The sequence below is a fragment of the Neomonachus schauinslandi genome, chromosome 5 (assembly GCF_002201575.2).
Source record: "Neomonachus schauinslandi chromosome 5, ASM220157v2, whole genome shotgun sequence".
Classification (NCBI taxonomy): Eukaryota; Metazoa; Chordata; class Mammalia; order Carnivora; family Phocidae; genus Neomonachus; species Neomonachus schauinslandi.
In genome coordinates this window covers 31601702-31623528 of record NC_058407.1, presented here as the reverse complement: position 1 = coordinate 31623528, position 21827 = coordinate 31601702, and the positions used below count along the sequence as shown (strand labels likewise).

General features: G+C 36.5%; 1 protein-coding gene across 1 annotated transcript in view; it reads right to left on the bottom strand.

Moving 5' to 3' along the window:
• CEP290 (centrosomal protein 290) overlaps positions 1 to 21827 on the bottom strand; it is an 85965-nt gene that overhangs the window by 1208 nt on the left and 62930 nt on the right. Inside the window, exons 42-53 of the mRNA XM_021687316.2 lie at positions 20979 to 21124; positions 20259 to 20414; positions 17900 to 18023; positions 12990 to 13124; positions 11748 to 11834; positions 10143 to 10307; positions 9273 to 9395; positions 8110 to 8282; positions 5379 to 5520; positions 3966 to 4039; positions 3291 to 3385; positions 118 to 197 (exon numbers count right to left, since the gene is read on the bottom strand). Of these exons, the coding sequence (XP_021542991.1) occupies positions 118 to 197; positions 3291 to 3385; positions 3966 to 4039; positions 5379 to 5520; positions 8110 to 8282; positions 9273 to 9395; positions 10143 to 10307; positions 11748 to 11834; positions 12990 to 13124; positions 17900 to 18023; positions 20259 to 20414; positions 20979 to 21124 (1500 nt within the window). The remainder of the gene's footprint in view (positions 1 to 117; positions 198 to 3290; positions 3386 to 3965; positions 4040 to 5378; positions 5521 to 8109; positions 8283 to 9272; positions 9396 to 10142; positions 10308 to 11747; positions 11835 to 12989; positions 13125 to 17899; positions 18024 to 20258; positions 20415 to 20978; positions 21125 to 21827) is intronic.

Genomic DNA, 21827 nt, shown 5'->3' with positions numbered 1-21827 from the left:
AAGGTCAAATGTAACTCCAGGAATTTTTAGGATACATACTTAAAACTCAAAGATGGTGTTCATAAAAGTTGTTTTTAAGTTGTTTACACAAAACATTTATAAATTAGATAAAATTACCTTCAAATGCTGCTTTTCTAAATCTGAGGTTTTGAGCTGTGTCTCTAAATCTTTCACCTTTTCCTTTAGTTGATCAGGATCTGCCAAAAAAGTTGTAAAAATCAGATTCTGCTTTTCCCCACTCTGACAAAGGATTTGTTTCAGAGAATAAGTAGAAAACTTAAGAAACTAGAGCCTAGAATATACGGCATTTTACTGAAACACTTTCCAGACTGTGAATAGTAACGCTACTCTATCAGATATTGTAGTTCCATAGCAGACCAAGAGAAAAGGCACCTGCTGGATATTAGAAGTGTAGAATCAGGTTAATTTTTTACATGGAAGAAATTAGTTTCCAGAGAAAAATCCTAGAGCCAGGAAGCATTGTTAGGTACTAAAAGGACAACAAAAGAATAAGTAGACTGTTAGGTAAGGGGCTACAGCCAGAGCTGGCCAAATGCTCCTGGTCCCCAACAGTACTGGTTGTTCCATGTAGGTCAGTACACATTTACTGTGTAATTACTACGTGAAAAACATGCCAGGCAGGGTGGATAATACAAAGACGAATAAATCCTAATACAATGGTCAGATAACATTAAGTACACAAATAGAGCACAAGGGCTTTAATTTACTGGATCCTTAACCACCCCCGTCACCTGGAGTTAACATCTCTCCAGTTTTATAATGAGAATCAATGGACAAATGGGATTTTTTATTTAATTGCCATCTTTGCTAGAAACATTTTCTTTAAACACAACATATAATGTGTCGTGTCATATTCTGTAGCCACTGAAGGGTAAAATTTTAAAAGTAATGCTAAAGTTTTGAGAAAATAATGGGCAGCAAGACACATTTTGATGAATGAGACAGGAAGGTTTCTGTTCTATTAAGGTTCCCTTGATACAGTCCCCTAATTATAAGTTGGAGACCAGAAATATTTTCCTCATCCTTTCCTTTGGGAATAGTCAACAGAACCCATCTTCCTTTGGAAAGCAGAGCAAAATCATACTTTTCAAAACTTCCCTCACCTTTGTAGAAAGTGCTAATGATTTTTTATAAATTTGGTTCTTAATCACTGTAATGCTATATTGAGTTGATTGTCTTAATCAAAGGGATGCTATATGTTACACAGATTTGTAATGAAATAGTGCAGTAAAAATGATTATTATGTACAGCACTTTCTGAAAGTTGGCTTAATGGTATTTGATTGCATGATCGAAATGGCAAATTCTTTTTCAAAGAATTATACCAATTTATGCCTGAACAAACTTTGTTTCATACAGCTTTTTCAATATTCTGCCACATAGTCTTGTTGCTACTTTGAAGTATCCTTAATCTCCTTTAAATAGATGAAGAATACAGGGTTTTGAAATTCCCTCTCAGGAAACAGAGGTTTCTTAGAAAGAACGAACTTGCCAAACATCAGCAGCATCAACAGGTCTTTAGGAGTGTGCTAGTCTGGTAACCTAAGCTGGCTGCTGTAAGAGCTACTGTTAAGAGAGACTTACATGACTGTTTTAGTCACCAAGAGGTAGCTAAGGCATTTCCTTGGTCAAAAGCAGGGAATGGTGAGGAGCTTTGGAGTTCCACAGATTTAGGTTTCATCCTGCCTCTCTCACTTCCTAGCTGTTGTGACCTTGTTACTTAACCTCTTTAAGGTGAAGATCATAGGAAAAATGGAGACAATAGTACCCACCAAACAGTGCTTTAAGAGTTAAATTATAAAATGCTGGGGTCAGGGGAGAAAAAAATTATAAAATGCTTGTAAAGCACTTAGCATAGTGTCTGGTACAACTCATACATGATAGCTTTAATACAAAGTAGCAACAAGAATATGTGGTAGGATACTGAAAAAGCTGTATGAAATAGTCAAAGATTGTTCAGGTATAAATTGATAGAGTCCTTTAGAATAGAATTTGCCATTTCCATCACACTATCAAATATACATAACAAATGATCCTTGTTGTTAACAGTGATGTTCTCAAAAGTCAACCCGAACAATGGATTCCTGAATGTTGAACCATTCATTGCTCTTAGGGAAAACATTACACATACACATACTCATATCTCACATACAGTGTAATTTTAAATCCTGGAAACAACTCATCCTGGTAGATTCTATTTTCTTTGTTTTATAAAAAAGAAAACAAAGTTCAGAAGTGTCAAGTGACTCTCCTGAGGCCCCATCGTGTCAGAGTTGGCATTTAAACCCAGTCCAACTGGCCCCAGAAACAGCTTCTTGCCCTGTGCTGCACTCCCTTGTATGACCTCCATCTTCTGGTCATCTATATGAGAGAGCTGCAATAATGCAGAGCCTCACCTTGTTGGATCTCATCTGGAAAACGGTGGGTCAGAACTTAAATTTTTCACTGCTGTGTGTATCTGCAAAAGCACCAGGAGTACTGGTTTTGGGGTTACAAGTAAATTTTAGTGAGTGGCTGAATTTACAAATACAGACTCTGAAAATGAGGATCAACTTAATTATGTATGTATACATAATGCATATATGTACATATGCATACATACGCACCTAGCAATACAATGATTTAATCACTTCTGAATGGAAGCATGTAGAGGACTAGACTGTTTTACTTTGTAAAAGGGAAGAAGAATGTAGGCAATGTTTACTATATGTTTGAAAGTTAATAAGAGGATAGGGACGCCTGGATGCCTCAGTCGGTTAAGCATCTGACTCCAGCTCAGGTCATGATCCCAGGGTCCTGGGATTGAGTCCCTGCAACGGGCTCCCCGCTCAGCAGGGAGTCTTCTCTCTCTCTCTCTGCCCCTTCTCCTGCTCGCTCGCTCTCTCAAATAAATTAATAAAATCTTTAAAAAAAATAACAAGAGGACAATAACATTTAGAAGATAATGTTCATGTTCAGAGGGCTTAAAAGGGCCTACTTAGAAACTGGATACCACAGACCTAGCACATTGCTTAGCACTGTGTCATGATTAAATGTAACACCCATACGGAATATAAAAAGAAAAACACCTGAGTACCTGCTGTTATAAACAACTCAAGAGGACTCAATGGGAACATGACTGTTGCATGAAGGAAAGACCTCTGAAAACCTGCTACCAGGGATTTGATTTTATAGGAAGACAATCATCAGAAATCTGAATAAATAAAAAAGGCAAACCCTAATTCAAAAACTTGGGGTTAGCTAACACGCTAGAAGTAGAAAATACTTTACCAGATACAGTGCTTTGAGCTCCACTTTGGTCTCTGTTAACTTCTAACTGATGGATTAATTCTGCTTTTTCTTTTTCCAGCTGACTATTAGCTAATCTAGAACATAATGATTATGTGTTAAAACAACAAAAAACAGACATTGCTTCACAAAATATATGGCTATTTCTTACGAACTTTGTAATGTAAATTGCTTAGAACTTGCTGATAATTTATAAAGGTAAACATTTATTCATTTACTCTCACTGTTGCAATGCTACCATTCTCAAACTGAGATCAGAGAATAAAAATTCTGCAGGATTCTTTAAAGTCTGACCTGATGTCATTTTTAAGACTTTTCCTATTGGAGGAACCTCATGAGAGTATTCTGCACAGAATTTTGGAAGTAAATTTTTTTCTTGTCTTTCATTAATATTTGCCTCTGGGAAACTAAGGTTTAACACATTCTATACTATTAAGAAAATTTAAATTAGAAGCTTGAGACTTTTATTAGGATCTGGTTTATTTACCCTTTTTTCAGTATCTATTATGTAAGAGAGTAATTGGCATTAAAAGGATGAAATAAGACTGATAAGCTTGTTAGGCCACAAGGTTGAAAAATCTTAATCTCTAGATGTAGCAAACCTGGTTATATTAAAAAAAATTTTTTTTAAGATAGATTAATGAATAGACAATGTACCTTAGAACTTGAAGTTCCTGCTGAAGGCTTTGCTCTGTCTCAGCTTCTTCAGGAACATGTTTGAGAATCTTAATCTTTGGGCACAATAAAAAGTTAGAAGACAGAGTCTGACATGGAAATACTATGTTTTATAAAGATACACATTTTCAGTAAAGCATATTAAAAGCTGGGTTTTCAAAAGCACGTAAGATAGGGCGCCTGGGTGGCTCAGTTGGTTAAGCAACTGCCTTCGGCTCAGGTCATGATCCCAGGGTCCTGGGATCGAGTCCCACATCGGGCTCCCAGCTCAGCAGGGAGCCTGCTTCTCCCTCTGACCCTCTCCTCTCTCATGCTGTTTCTCTCTCACTCGCTCTCTAATAAATAAATAAAATCTTTAAAAAAAATTAAAAAAAAAAGGCACATAAGATATGAGCACATATCTATCATGTTCTAGTCACTATTCATTCAATAATTTACTGAGTGCTGCATGCCAGGCTTTGTCCTAGGCACACGGAATACAGTGATGGCAAAATCTCTCCTGGCATGTTCCTATGGTCCTTATGTACTTAGTGGGGGAGGAGACAAAGACAAATAGTAAGCGTCTAATGTGATAACAGGGCCAGATGGAAGGAAGGGCTATCAAGAAAAATAACTCAGGGTAAGAGGATGGAGAGTCATGGAAAGTGGTAGAGGGTTAAGGAAGGTCTGAGGAGCCTCCGTTTAAGCAGAGACATAGGGAGTGAGCTATGAGAATATTTGGATGGAGAGTATGTTAGACAAGGGGAACAAGTCCAAGATCCTGAAGCTTGAGTTTGGCCTATTCAAAGGACTGAGAGAGGGTCCATGTGGCTAGAATACTGTGAATGAGGGGGAAGTAAAGATGAGGCTAGAAAGGAAACCAGATGCCAGACCATGTAGGTCCTTATAGCCTGTGAAAAGTACTTTAGAATTTTATTCTGGGGTAATGAGGAACCACTAGAAGACTCTGAGGATGGGATGCTGTGATTTTCTTTATGCTTAGAAGGATGACTCAGCAGCTGTGTGGAGAATACATCAGGGATAGGGAGAAGGTAAAACAAGGGAAGAGTGGAAGCAGGGAGACCAGTTAGGAAATTACTGGAAGAGTTCAGGTGCCAGAGAATAGCTTAGACTAGACGGACAGTGTGGGAGGTACTGAAACATCAGATTTGGGATATATTTTGAAAATAGAGAGCTGATGTGATTTAATGAAAAAGATAACAGGGTAAGAAAGATAAAGAATTAATAATCTAAGGGTTTTGGCTTAAACAAATGGTTGAATGGTAGTGCCATTCCCTCTGATGGGCCTTTTAGGGAAGGAATTATCAAGTGTTCATTTTTATCTACAAAAGACAATGCCAAGGAGTGGCTTGAGATATAATACATTATTTTCTCATGGAAAGAAAAATTACTTGCCTGTTGCTCGAGGTCCTCTGTGTATTTCTTAGCTTTTTGTTCCCTCTCTGTTGCTTGCCTTACAAGCTGTTTAAGATCAGTAAGGCTTTGGGTTTTTTTGGCAATATCAGTCTCCAATTCTTTCAGCTTGGTTTCGTACATTCTAAAAGTGAAGGGAAAAAATAGTGTAATGGAAAATAATTTCTCTCATTGATATAAAAGCCAATTCAAATTACTGCACTGAAAATAACTATCTTATACTGTTTTTTCTAGTCAGATTCTAGATATTTATTTAGCATTAGGTGAGAACAAGGGATAAGTATCCCTAATTAACAGGACAATTAAAATAGAGCATTTAGGTGTTTCCCAAGGTTATAAACAAGGATGGAGCCTGAATTTGGCCACTGTTAAAAAGATTAAAATTAGTATCTCTTTCAGTCATAGAACAAAAAAATAGTGCAATTCATCCATGAGAATATCAAATTCTGTATTATTGGGTACTCTTAGAGATACATTTAAAGATCACAAATTAGAACATTTCATATATACATCATGTATACACACGAAGTATACAAAAAAAAAGTGTCCAAAAGGACACTATTGGGAGAAGGAAAAATGTGCAAAAGCATGGGTAAAAAAAATGGCACATGACATAAAAATCTGAATGTATTTGTAACCTCTAAAGAAATGACCAGTAGTTCAGAAACAAACAAACCAGATTCCAAAATAAATTTTTAAAACATAAAGCCAAAATGATTTTATAAGCATATCATTCCACCTTAAAGGGAGACAATGCTTGTAATATTCAAACATCTCCAGAGAAAAGAAAAAGAATGCTTCGGCAACAAAACCAGGTGAGGACAGTACAAGTTGTACAAGAGAAATTACTTCAATACTTTCAAGTAGTTTTTGATAAATCTTAGAAACTGTGATTAGAAAGGAACATTCCTAATCTGACAGACTGTCCACCAGAGAGGTCCAATACCAGAAGCTTACTCCTTCAATTCTTTGCTCCAATGCCCCACCTGGAGGGGCCTTCTCTGATCACCCCACATAAAATAGTGCCAGCATCCCCAGCCTGTCTTAGCAGTCAGTGCAAGGCGTGAGAAGAACAGACGTCATTAGTGTGTTGAGTAAGTAACAGAGCGACCGACTCTAAAGAGTTCAGCATGTGGAAGACCTAATGTGTCACGGGTCCCAAAGACATTTCTAAACCACTTTACTGAGGTGGCTGTATAATGCCAGCGGCAGATCTTAGTAAGGTTTTTGTTGTTGTTTCGTTGTTGTTTTTTTTTTTGGAGTTAGGGAGGCTTGAGGCCAAGGATCAGATTTAGCCTTCACTCTGTCAAGGGGATTCTACAAGGACTTTGCAACTTCTTCAAAAGGGTTTACCGAAGGCCTACCCTATGCTCAGTTACCTGTTCAGTTCTCAGATTAAGAACACACAAATTATGTAAAAGGCAAAGTCCTCTTCAATTACGGTTAAATATTACCCCTCTCAAATGTTCATAAACTTTATAAACCCTTTTCACATTAATAATCTTTTCTGTAGCTTCTCAGAGCCCTTTTTGAAAAAGAACAGGGATGATCATCTCCATAGATTAAAAAACAAAACAAAAAACACTTGAGCTCACAGAAGAGATGTAATTTACTTCAGGTCACAGTGAGACTTAAGTATTTCTAAAGCTATGGAAACCACCTGGCTCCACGGGAATGAGGCAAAGTAGGCCATTTGAGGTACATCTAACATGAAGCAGAGAATCTGGCATGTAGCATGAACTGAGTAAATTATCTGCGAAGTAATCTAACTCAAAATCCTTTCTGAGTCTACATGTGATTGTAGAAGGAAATAAAGGACCAATCAAGCAGTCCACTGATGGAGTTGCTGGTTAAGAGCCTCTGTTGGGGTCCAAGCAGACAAGAGAGACACCCCTTTTCCCTGATATTATCACGTATTATTTCATTTAAGCCTCACACTAGCCGTCTTGCAGAGTTAAGAGAGAGGTAGAGCGGCGAGGCGTGGACTCTGAGTACTCTCAGTATGGTGTTAGGACAGGGACCAAGGACCCTTCTCTAGGACTGCCTGGCCATCTGGGCTGCCTTCTAATCTGCCCGCATAACCTTCCTCCCTGGACTTGGTGGACAGGGGGAAGTACAGTGCAGCAGACCTGGCGCGGGGCTCTGCACTCAGCGGGGAGTCTGCTTGGATTCTCTCTTCCTCTGCCCCTCCTCCCGCTCATGCACATGGGCTTTCTCTCGCTAAAAGAAATAATCTTGAAAAAATAAACCTCCAAAATTGCAGCACAGCCCAGATCTAGTATGCCACAAGTTGTGACAAGACAGCTAAACCGTTCCTGGCTTATACTTGAGGTAGAAAATGAACGTAATACAGAAGTTGAGTCGTAGCGGGAGACAAGCAGCACCCAGGAGAAGCTGGGCACCATCGCTCTCAGCTCGTAGATGTCAGCTGCTTCGTGATGCCCACCCAGCTCACTCCAACACCCTGGGCCCAGCCCCAGCTCTGCTCTGGCCTATGCACTGCCACCCAAACTAGTTCAGTATTTGAAGGAAGAAAAAACACTTTTTTCCCTGTCCTCGCATTGCCAAAAAGTATCATGTTAAAGCAAACCACCAAACAGTTCATCAAGGAAAGAACTAAGTTAATCAGAGTAGTGTCATATTCTTTTAGAACAATAATGACAGCATCAGAACCAATTAGACTTTGTGCAAGTTTTAAACTATTTGTTCCTACCTTGTAACGACAACTGATTTCCAGCTTTTGCTGTCAGCACCTTCAAGCTGTGGGCCTCTGCTCTCTGCCAACTGTAATCTCTTACCAGTCTCTTCTAGTTGCACTGTCATCTTCTCATTTAATATCTCTAAATTGTTCTTGGCTATCCGCAATTTTTCTGCAGCTTCAGTCTCCTATCATTAAAGACTAATTAGTACAGGATGACAAAACAATACTGTTCTCACAGATGCAATATATTCAAAATTACCACTACAAATTAGAAAACAAAAGTAATCTGGCAGTCTAAATGCTGATTAAAATTCCAATAAAAATCCAATGTTTTCTTTATAACAGCAATATGATCGTAATAATTAGGACAAAAGATCATGTAAACGAGGTTAGAAAAATACATTGCAAGTATTTTACTCTAGTGGTTACTTTACATTTGTCATCTTTGTAGTATTCATGGATAATGGGATCGTTTATGTCTTAATACACTTAGAAGATGTTTTGCTTTGACCAATACTTGAGAGACCTAGCTATGAGCATCAACTATGTGTAAGTACCATAAATTATTTCCACTGTTGAACATCCATTCAAAACACACTGCACTCTGGTCTCACAGTATATTCCGATACTATTGTAACTAGTTTAAAAACCTCAATTTCAGTTTATTCACTGGATCATCCATATAAGTAACACCTATTTGTGGGGCAAGGAATATATTTTGCAACTTAAACAGAAAGGAATCTTATTGTTTAACAAAACAATTTCATATATTCCTTACTTTATATCAATCATTGTTCTGAGCCATGTGCACAAATATTAACTCATTTAAATCCCGCAGCAGCTCTGTGAAACAGATATATTTATTATGCCCAATATTATAGATGAGGAAATTGAGGGATAGAGAAGGGTCAGTAGTTTGCCCTTGTTTCCACAGCCAGTAAGTAATAGAGCTAGGACGTGAATCCCAGATGTGTAGCTTCTACATTATACTGCCTCTTAATTTTTTATTTTCAATGTGCCTCATGGTGAATGGATGGCAGCCATAAAAATACAATTCCTACATCTCTTCACATCTACTCTGAAGAGACACTCTCATCAGCTTTTCCATTCAGTTTTTCAGATGTATTAGTTAATTAACATAAAAAGTAATTATTAATCAGTAATGAAAGTCATACTTTTTTAAGTTCTTTACGAAGCCTTTCATTTTCAGCAACAATTTTCTCTGTGCCTTTGGACTTGGACTCATAGTGCATGCTCAACTGATGTCCAAGATGAACTTTAAGTTTTTCTAATTCAGCCTAGTAAAAAACAAACAAACAAAACCCCTATACATTATCAAAACCAGGAAATAAAATCCTATAAACTCATAAAACTTAATTCAAAGCAGTTTTAGAGCCCATTTTTGATAGAATGAACCTTCCCTTTCGTATTTGTCATCTAGAGCAGAGGTTCCCAACCTTGGCTACACAGTAGAATGAGCTGATGACTTAAAATCACAGTATCTATTGTAGGACCCACCCCAAAAGATCAATGTCAGGACTGGGGGCTTATGCATCTGTATCTGAACACAGACACAGGTAAGTATTTGTGCTGCCGAGTGAGAACCAGCGGTCTTGAAATAATAAAACGACCAGTGGAGCTACTCTAATTATTCTTAGCCTTGTCTCCAATAAGTTTTTCCATATGTGTAAAACAGTCACTGCATCCATTAAAGCCATTTTGTATAGTAGGAGTATAATTAAAATCTTCCTTAAAAAATAAAAATTATAGGGTGCCTGGGTGGCTCAGTTGGTTAAGCGACTGCCTTCAGCTCAGGTCATGATCCCAGGGTCCTGGGATCGAGTCCCGCATCGGGCTCCCTGCTCCTCGGGGAGCCTGCTTCTCCCTCTCCCACTCCCCCTGCTTGTGCTCCCTCTCTCGCTGTGTCTCTCTCTGTCAAATAAATAAATAAAATCTTAAAAAAAATAAAAATAAAAAATAAATAAATAAATAAAAATTATAATAGTAAAAACATCCCATGCAAATGATCACATTAAAAAAATTACCTTCAACTTTTCATTTTCCAGCTCAATATTAGCCATTTTTTCACTGGTCAGTATTCCTGATGCTTTTTTCAACTGTTCATTTTCCTTTTGGACTTTTTCAACTACTTTTTTCATTAAACCAATGGTTTTTTCTAGTTCTGGGATTGTCTTTCCACTTCTACCAGACTACAAAAGAATATATTAATTTTTTATCTAATCAAATATCTGAGAGAGTATAATATAAAACACCAACAACATAAAAGGCTCATTATTACACTCAGTGTTGATTCCTAACATTTGAAGCCAAAACCTGTATTCAATTCATCACTACAATAACCCTTTGCGATAGGAATTATAATTCTTTTAAATACAAACAAATCAAGACTCAGAGAATTTGATATTCCTAGTCATGCAGCTAATAAGTAACAGCTCAAATACTCCAGCCTTGATGTCTGTTCCAAATGAATAAGCCTAAGAACCTAAATAGTCTATTTAGCTAAGGTTCTTTCCTATATACCAGAATTTTCTTTATATGAAAAAAAAACCCACAAAAGAAAAGTTGTGTCATTAAAGAGTTCATGAGTTACCAAATTTGAATTGAGCATAATAGAGGTGATTTTCTCTAATAATAGCCATTGATTAGAAATTCCGTTTCTGTCCAATATAAATATAAGAGACATCTGAAATGAAAAAACCTAGTGTAGAGTTATCAATAGAGATGGGTCACCCATTAATAACTTTAACTGCCTATGCTTTATGTTAAGGTTTTTAACAGTTGAGCAAAGGAATCTGCTTACTTTTTTTGCATTTTAGTTAGTATTGACACTATGCAATGAATAACCCTATAGTACATAAATTTAATATATTATTATTTTAATATATATTATTTTAATAGATTATTAATATGACCTTTCACCATTAGAAAAGGTCAAATTAACATTTTTATTTAGGAAATTAATGTTGCTGTCAGTGAGATGTTTGTTCTGAACACTTTTCTAATAATAACTCAATATTTTCACCAAATCTGTCATATATTTAATATTATTACTTGAACAAGTTTTTATATTGATTGCTTCCATTGTGCCACTTGCTAACGAAATCATTAGGGGCTTAAATCTTTGGCCAGGGCCTCATAAGCAGCATTTATTCAGTGTAAAAAGTGAATACAAAATAACATGGGAAGAAAAATACAAGAATAAAAAAATTGGGAAACATATTTACAGAGCATTATACTAAGAAGCTGCCAAGGAAATCATAAAAAATAGTTACAAATGTTAGAATTGGACTAAGATAAGTTAGTAGTTATCTTCATGAACAGAAGGAGGATTCCTAGAAGTTAAGTGTTTTCAAGGTGTGAAGGGATACTCAATGAAGAAAGATGATGTGGTGTCCCAATTGAAATAAAATGCGTGTAAGGTGTGACAGATGATAAAATACATTGACTTGAAACACAAAGAAAAGCTTTATGATGTTTTACATTGTAGATACAGCAATATAAAAACCAAGACTACAGGCACTAGTAAAATCATATCACTACTGTTATGACATATCCAAACTTGTTTTTTCATTACCAACTTACCACTTCTGAAACCAAAACAAATACATGGAATGTTCTCACACACTCACCCCTCTAACACGACCAAGTTTCCGCTCAACTTCTGCTTTTTCTTTCTTAAGAAATTCACACATTTCTTTCAAATCTCTTACTTGACTCTGAAAAATTAAAGCAAACATGTAACAGTTTAACACAGCTATCACCGCTGAAAAGGAAAAAAAATAATTCATGTGAACTATCAATTTCTTCAACTCTCTAGCCAAACTGAACAAGATGGTCTCCACAGCAATAAGGATTTTGAACTAAGAGATATGTTGAATTAAAGTTCATTAATACAAGCATATTTTATATATGAATTTCAAGAAATATTTTCCACATTACTGCCTTAATAGAGAGTTTAGAACTCTGATTTTAGCCGCCCCATAAATTACATATGCAGATCCTTATACAGATGGTAGAGAGGAACAGTACTGTTTCTAAAAATGTAAAACTCAATGTTCTAGAACCCAGGGCATAATTATATCATTACCAGTGAAATTAACAGATTGCTAATATTCTAGGTTAGAAAACAGAACTGAAACAATTAGCCAGCCAGAAGGAAAAGAGATTCCCATAAAAAGATGAGATTTGGAAAACCAAAGATAAATGTATTATAAACATCAAAATAAAATTCCTAAGAGAGATAATTATCCTAATTTTTTAAAATGTAAACACTTAATTTAAAAAAAAATCCTAATATTTTAAAGAGTGATGATTGTTAATGTGCTAAATACACCGTCCATCCTCTTGCCTCAGGGCTTTGAACTTGCTATTTCTGTTGTCTGGAACTCTTTTTCTAGTACCTGTATGACCCACTTCCTTACCTGTCCCCTAGCTCTCTGCTAAAATATCATTTTCTTAAGAAAGCCTTCCCCTATTACCCTAATTTAAATAGCAATTCCATACACTCCCAAACCACCAACACACATACACACACCTTTCACACCAACTGTGTTTTTTCTCCTTACCACTTAACATCAGCTGACACTATATATTGACTTTTTACTTATTAATTATCAGTCTTCCCCACTAGAATGTAAGTTCTACGAGTGCAAGAAATTTTTTGATTGCTGTTTCCTAGCACCTAGAAAAGTGCCTGACAACAAACAGGCTTTCAACAAATAATTGTTACGTGAACAAATGTATAAAGTGTAACACTACCATAAAATTTTATGAATGTGAGTTTCTGACATCTTCATAAACTAATATGAAGAGGGACAAAAAGGCTTTCAGGCATTAGACTTCCTAACTAGAGTAAAGAACATTAAATTTACCTTTAATCTTGGCAAATCTTTATTTGCCTGTTCAAGCTGAAATTTTAGTTCAATATTTTCAGATGACAACTCCAAGTTTTCCCTCTGAAGCTGCTGTTCTCTTTGACAATGATCATCTGACTCTATCTCGGAAGTCTTCAGGAAAATAAAGTTAGAAATATTTTTAACTCAATAACGAAAGTGGCATAAGACATAATGGGATAAGAAAACACTAGCTAACAGGGAACATTTTTCCTCAAAAAAAAATGGAAAACTGGAGAGCTCTAGAAAAAAATTGCCTCAAATAAATAAATTAGAATATAAAAATTGCAGGAGAAAAGGTAATGCAGTTTAATTAATATAGAAAGCAAGGATGAAATTCCGTTATTTCCGAAATACATTATTAAGACATCCTTGACTGGATGTCTTAATAATGTCCACACACATTAACATCTCCATGTATACTCTCACAATGACTAATTTGTGCTAGTTTTTCCAGTCCGAAAGTATGGTTATTATTTGTTATGGATTACATTATGCCCTAAACCCTACCCCACCCTCAAATTCATATGTTGAAGTCCTAATCCCAGTACCTCAGAATGTGACCTTATTTGGATATAGGACCTTTTCAGAGGTACTCAAGTTACAGTCATTAGGGTGGGCCCTGACCCAGGATGAGTGGTGTTCTTATGAAAAAGGGAAATTTGGATACAGAGATATGCATAGAAGGGAGATAATGTGAAGAGACAGGGAGAAAATGGCCATCTATAAGCCAAGGAGGAGGGCCTGGAAAAGACTCTTTCTTCACAGGTGAAAGAAGTCATCAACCCTGCCAGTAACTTGTTTTTTGGACTTCTGGCTTCCAGAACTGTGAGAATAAATTTCTGTCAGGCCACCAAATCTGTGGTGCTTTGTTACAATAGCCCTAGCAAACTAATACACAAGCCTATAAAAAGAAGTGCCTTAATTTCTTCCTCCTTCTTGGGAAAGCTCTTCTTTTTTTTTTTTTTTTTAAGATTTTATTTATTTATTTGAGAGAGAGAGAATGAGAGACAGAGAGCAGGAGAGGGAGGAGGGTCAGAGGGAGCAGACTCCCTGCCGAGCAGGGAGCCCGATGCGGGACTCGATCCCGGGACTCCAGGATCATGACCTGAGCCGAAGGCAGACGCTTAACCATCTGAGCCACCCAGGCGCCCAAGGGAAAGCTCTTCTTCATCCCTTGAGCGAAAGCAATCACTCCCTCCTCTGAAATCCAGTTACACTATACTTGTATTTCTCTTGGCACAAATCCACCTTGGGTTATTATTTATGTTCATTTTTACTTCTCCTTCTAAGTGACAAGTCATTCAGAAGAGAAATATGTGCTTGATTACGTTTTTCTATACAGTGGATAGAATACCACCTACCTCGTATGAGTGTTATGGGCATCATACGAATAATTTTGTTCAAGCACTCAGCATAGTTTTAGTTTGTCCTCCCCCATCCCTTTCTCCCTCTACTGGCTTGATGGACTATCAAGTCAATAACTCCACAGACATTAGAGTTTAAAAAATGTAGTATTATACAAATATATCCATTATACATGGCTCTGTACCATCTTTTTAATTAGTAGTAGGTTAAATACATCACATTCTGATACATTTACCCTTAACTAATAAAAACAAAAGTAAAAGAAATTAAAGACATTTAAAAATAGGATAAGAAGAGTAAAGAAGTTCTAGGCTGTTGGATTCTGACGTGAGGGCCCAGAACACTGGCAGAAACAGCACGCATCCCCCTGCATCTATCTGTTCAAAGCAGTGTGTGGGCATATGTACGTATACAGTGGCACGAGAAAGAAGACAGACATGTTTGTTGAGGTCCGTACCACAGGAGTATGTCTTTGCTTATTCTCTGTCAAATCACCCAAGTATACATGCCGATTCTGCTGCTATTAGGTTAACACTAGGCAAATCATGCCACATGCAAGGTCCTCGGTTTTTCCATCTTACAAATGAAGATACAACATGGGGTAATTTTTAAGGCCTCTTCAGACACAGAAATCTGTAATGCCCTCTCCCAGAGCTCTTCTGTCACCCTCACTTCATCTCTTCTGTCTGCAGTAGCTATTTAACAAATGAAAAACACCTACGGGCACCACTGATAGATAGACATCAAATATATTAAGTATCACTCACAGAAGAGAGTACTTCTACCTTATTTCTACCTTATGATCTCACATCAGGTTTTTTTTGTTTTTGTTTTTTTTTTAAACAGTTCTCTCCTCACTAAAACATGGAGGCAATTATGTAAGTACATATGGATCATTGCCCCCCCATTCTCAAAAAACAAAATTAAAAGTATTAGTTGAGGGGCGCCTGGGTGGCTCAGTCGTTAAGCGTCTGCCTTCGGCTCAGGTCATGATCCCAGGGTCCTGGGATCGAGACCCGCCATCAGGCTCCTCGCTCCGCGGGAAGCCTGCTTCTCCCTCTCACACTCCCCTTGTGTTCCCTCTCTCGCTGTCTCTCTCTGTCAAATAAATAAATAAATAAATAAATAAATAAAATCTTTAAAAAAAGTATTAGTTGAAATTGTCCAAATTTCTGGAAAATAAATTCTAATGAAACTCTGTTCTGTAAAAATAATATAAATAAAATTCTTACATAATGAATTTTATGAGATTTCCAATTCTTGTGTAGAAGAGGAATCCTGCTAAAAGGGATACACTGCTAGGGGTGCCTGGGCAGCACAGTCGGCCCAGTATCAGACTCTTGGTTTCAGCTCAGGTCATGATGTCAGGGTTGTGAGACTGAGCCCCACATTGCTCCGTGCTCAGCACGGAGTCTGCTTAAGATTCGCTGTCCCTTTCTGCCCCTCCCCACTGTGTGCTCTCTCTCTAAAATAAATAAATCTTAAAAAAAAAAAAAATAAAACAAAACACGGGGGAGGGGATACACTGCTAGAAACCAAATTCTTAGTGGATAGGAGTTAAAGAAACACACATTGGAAGCCTCAAATTTTTAATTACTTAATATCAAGCAAAAAAAAAGCATTATAAACCTGGATAAAGAAATGAAGTAAGAATTAAGTCACTTTCATCCATTTAAATGTTTGCTTTTAGTGATGTTTTTAGGACTTGGGTGACTAGAATATCTAGGTGGAAAGGATAAAGCCAAAAAAGATAAATGCTATTTGATTTCAACTGGGGGCAAACTTGTCTAGGCTGTACTGCACTGTAAATGGACCAAAAGTAGTTGTCACAAGAGAGATCATAGAGTTAGACCTGCATTTAGATCCTGGTCCTGCATCACTAGAGATGTTACTCATGCTCCAAGCTTCCCATGTAAAACAGAAACAACAGTCTGCAAAGTGCTATGAAAATTATACCTAGACACAACGTAGACAACAACACGGGCAAACTCCCTTTTTTCACTATAAAAAAGTATTTGTCATATACTATGTGGCAAAAAGATGACCAAAGAATGTCACACAGTATCATAACACATTTTTACTGATAGTAGTCACTGTAGTAAAAGTTTGTGATGAGACTTCAGAGCATCCTGATTTAGAAATTTCTAAGGCAAAATGAATACCTCTAAAGAGCCTGATTTTTGTCACCCTGTTATCTAAGCTAATTCTTTTTAAGTGAGTACCAGTGGTAAAACAGTGAGTACTAAAATGAATTAGGAAATGCATAACCATTAATTTTTGAAGGAACTAGTCAAATATTAGAGCTTAAGACACATTTCATGAAGAGTTAATATTTTTTACAAATCCTATACAGTTTATTTCCATTTGCACCACATATGTATACCACTTGCTAGAGGAGAATTCAGCTAACACACACACACAGGACCGCCATCGACTCAGACCTGGGACACTTCATCTCTTGGCTGGACGGGTACATCGGCGTCAGAATCTGCCTGCGCGTCCTCCTCAGCACACTGATTAAGGGTGGCAGCAACTGTAGCATAGTCAGGGTCCTCTCTGGCAGATTCTTCTGGATCCAAGTGGTTGTTGTGACTCACATCTTCAGCTATGTGTCCCTTTCCTTCATCATTCTTGCCTAGCTCATTCTCTTCCTTGTTCTTATGTTCCTGTTTATTATTTTCACAACAGTCTTGATTAATTTTCTTAATTTCAGGATCCGGTGCATTTTCAAAATGGGACTTAACATCTGCCAAGATACCATTAATTGACCTAAATGGACTTGACTTATTTTTTGGTCTTGTCTCAGATGTACTTAACTCCGTAGGATCTGCAATATCTTCTGCTGTGTGGTTTTCATTACTGTAATACTGTAGAATATTTTTAGGTACCTGATGATATAAGTTGTCCCTGGTATCTAATCCCTTCCCATTTTTAATTCTGAAAACTGTTATGGGTTTTTTTTTGTTCCGGTGTGAAGTGTTCTTTTTGTGAAAAGTATTTTGCCTGTATTTATTAACACTGGTAGCAAGGGTAGAAAGCGTAGTTGAGTCACATAACAGATTCTGCTTGAAGCAGAAAAAAGAGAAGAAACATGAAAAGAAGAAAAAGAAAAAAATAACAAAAATATACACACTATTTGTTTTAAAGTAAGATACAACAAACAATATTAATATCTTTTTATAAAGGAAAACTAGAAATATATAACACACTTGAATGGAAACAATGCTATGACATACTTTTCTAATTCACCCAATTGTATGTTCTTGCCACAGCAAAACTCAAAATGATAATTTCATTTAAAATCTCATTTGTAATAAAGTTTTATGCAATGCATAAGAATCTTAAGTTTACTTATGTAAGAGGATTAAAGAAGTTCATATACGCCACACCTGGTAAAAATAAAAGTTGGATTTATTGCATTAATATTATAAGAAGAATCTAAGGTTCTGGGTCAGATAAAGGTAGAAGTTGATATCACTTTTAACCTTTAAAAACAGAAAAACAAAAACGTGTGCACTTACTGAAGTTCTAGAATATGCCTCCTTTGAAAACTTTTTTTCTAAAACATGAAGTTTTTCTTGGAGGTATCTATTTTGTAAACGTAAATCTTCTATGACAGAATCTCGAGGGAGAGCTTGGCGGGTCCTATGAGAAACAACAACAGACTCTTTACTATTCAAACTTCAACTCTCCACAGTTAATTACTATGTCAAAATAGAGAAAAGAAAGAAAATATATATTTATTAACACTGTATTTATTTGAAATTCCACAAACTTGTAAACTTTACAAAAATCAGGACACGACTATTTATAGTATAAAGTGATCCTCTACAGAGGATTTGCTGCAGGGCTCTTTTGAATGATGAGTTAATAAGTGTATTTTGATTTACAGAAATCATCTTTAAAGATATGCATCTATTTATATGGAATTGTATAAGACAAATCAAAATAGCCACTATTTTTAAAACATTATATAATAACTTCATAACATCTGTGTGCTTCTCAAGAAGCTCAAGGATTCAAAAAAGGCTCTTGGTGATGCCACGGAACAATCTGTTACTCCGAGTCTTATGTGCATGGCCTACCCTAACTGTCCAGGAGTCTACTTTTACCACACATGAAAGCTTCACCCCTGCCACTATGTCTCTGCTAGGGTTCTGCTCTCTTGGAATGTCCCTCCTCCCTTTAATATCTAGATCTGATTCATTAAATTTAGAAATTCAAGTTGAACTGAGAAGGTAAGTTCCATCTTTTCTATCAAATCTTCTCCAATTACTTCAGCCCACACAGATTCACATTATTAGAAAAACAAAAACAAAAAACAAAATACTCTAAAAGTATTAGGTTTCAAAACTGAAGTATTTTGATCCTTGTGAAAACTGCAAAGGAGAAAAAAGGGTTTGATGTTGTTCTGAACATATGTTTAGATCAAGATAACCAAGGAAGGGAAGGAGCCACTGATGGGATCAGACAGTAACTATATAAGAGGTGTCAAAAGAAAGAATTCTTCAATTACTTTTTTCTTCTTCTTCACGGAAAATTCTGAGGGATTTAAGAAACAATGATTTAGGAAAAAAGGAAAGGAATGTAGGCACTCAGGAGTGTTCCTTTAAAGGAGTTCACATTACATTAACACGCAATCACAGGCATTGATAAAGAAGCAATAATGGTATTTTTTGAAGATCAATAGAAAGGGGGAAAAAAGTATGATAAATTTAAGAACAGCAAGTATCCTCATATCCAAATATGACAGCTAGGTACCAGACTTTAAAAATGATCGTTAAGATGATTTTAGATAGCTTGTCAAGTACTTAGTAGGGGAAGTGACAGATTATGTAAAACTAATTGAAGTTCATCTAAGAAGAAATGAATGAAACAAATTATTACAGTTTCAGTTGTTGTTAGGACATGATTTTATTTTGCTTTGCATGACTGATTATATCAGAAGACACAGCTTGGAAAGAGGGGACGAAACAAAAAAATTTCAAAGGCTCTGCTAAAGAAATGGTACAGCACAAGGGGGTGGGGGTGAGGGTGCAGAGGGGGGATCTGGTTCTAGGTACAGTGGAGTAAACATATCCAATCTTGTCTCTCCCAAAGGCATGGAACAACTATCTGAGAACTTAGAAAAGTAAGTATTTTACAGATTGGGACAGCATACCGGAATTACCTATCAGCAAATGGACAGTGATTTACCTTTCCTTTTCCTCTGGTGTTTCTTGGCCTGAATACAACACTGATTGAAACCTGAAGGTGAGTGTGAGTGCTGAGGGAGAAAGCCCCAGATTTCGTTCGAAGTACCAAAAGGGGGAGCCCTAGGAAAACGGAAAGTATCAGGGAAATCACAGAAAGGGAGGAACTCAAGAAAGGGATCTTGTAAAGTCGTTTATGAACTTCTGGGCTCAATGCTGAGCTGTGTGTGCATGGATCTGATCTTAAAGTAGCAAAGACTCAAAGAACTGAACTAACAAACCAAAGACAGCCCATGTACCAGACTTCCAAACTGGGAGGGGCACAGGCAGGACAGATCCAAAGAGACTGGAAAGGCTTTGAAAACAAAACTGATATTAGAACCACAGCCCACAGAAAGCAGGTTGGAACTTGAGGCCTGAACCTATCCAGACTGACTGCCTGCTAAAACAAAGTTATCCACATTTTCCATAGAATTTAACCAAGATCCAAAGTTTCACCACATAATATTCAGAAGTTCAAGAATACAGTCCAAAATCAGGTGGCATACAAAGAACCAAGAATATCTTAACTCACATGGGAAAAGACAACAGAACCCAAGCCTAAAGTAATACACATTCCCATCAGTTACTATGGGTCAGTCAGTTTTCTTCATTATAAGGGGTACCACATTTTCATGAAACAGCCTACCTCATATATGAAATGTCATTTTCTAAGTCAAGATTTCTCTTTTTCAATTCTTCCAACTCTTTTTCTGACTCCAAAGCTCGCACTCCCATAACTTGATCAACAGTAATGCCAGTTGTTTTTAATTTCCTCTGCAAAGTAAGTTTCTCTTTGTCAGCTCTGTGGGATTTAATATAGCATCATGAAAATATATAATTCACTGTTTTGCATTCAATTTATTAAACCACAGCTTACTCAATTACAGGACCAACATAAAAAAATTAGACCTTTCTGTATTTGCTATGAGCTCACTTATTTCAAAATTATAGGAACTCCATTTATAAATTGTTAAAATACTTTTTTTTTTTTTAAGATTTTATTTATTTGGGAGAGAGAGAGCATGTACACAAGCATGGGGGAGGGACAGAGGGAAAGGGAGAAGCAGACACCCTGCCAAGCAGGGAGCCAGATGCGGAACTTGATCTCAGGACCCTGGGATCATGACCTAAGCCGAAGGCAGATGCTTAATCGACTGAGCCAGCCAGGTGCCCAAATTGTTAAAATACTTTTAAACACATTTTAAAGAAAATAAAAAGTGAACCACAGATAATAAATGATAATTAAAACTAGGAAATTTCTCAAGTATGATATCAAATATGTACTATCAAATACGAAAAAATGACTTAACTTCCAAATCAATTAAAGACTTTACACATAATTAATTAGGCTTAAATTTAAACTCACTTGGCAAAAAGATCCTTCAAAGTATTCAACTGCTTTGTTAGAACATAGACTTCCCCCTCTTTTTCTTTCAACTTGTTTCTAATTCCCTCTATTTTGGTTTGCCATTTTTTACCTTCTTCCCACCTAATTAATTCTTCTTTAGCACTCTGTAAACAATAACGAAGGAGAAAATTACCCATGTTGTTTTTAATTTCAAGATTTATCAAATACAATTTACTAGAGCAATGGTAAATCAATACTTCTTAGAGAATATGTAAATACATTCATTTTGCTGTGTAACTTCTAGAATCTTTAGACATGCCAAGCTATTAGCAAAAATGCCGTTCAGCTTAAGCGTTCTGTATTCTATTACTTGACAGATGATATTCTAGGGAACAGTCTGGACTAATGCCAAGACTTAGGAATCTTTAAGATTCTAATAAAGATGATCATGACCAAAGTAAGCTTCTAACAAAGAATGTATATGTACAAAGGACCAACTCAATTTTAACCAAAACAGCTATCTTCTAGCATCATAGCCCCTTCAAATCTCCAATGCACATGATTTCTCTTACTCAGTAGATGTTTATATAGTGCTAATCATCTGCCAAATACTACTCTAGGCACTAGAAGTAGAAGCAATGAATAAACCAGAGAAAAAGCATTACAGTCTAATTTATGTTGGTTGGGTGGATTAGGGAAAGGGAGCAAAATACAGACAAAAAGAAAGAAAAAAATATTTTGTAGTAAGTTAGCTGGTGATAAGTGCTAAAAAGAAAAAAAGAGCAGTGAAGAGAATTAGCTAATGGCATTAGCAATGCCACTGGGTCATATAAACGGCCAAGAGAATACATTTGTATCAGTCCGCAT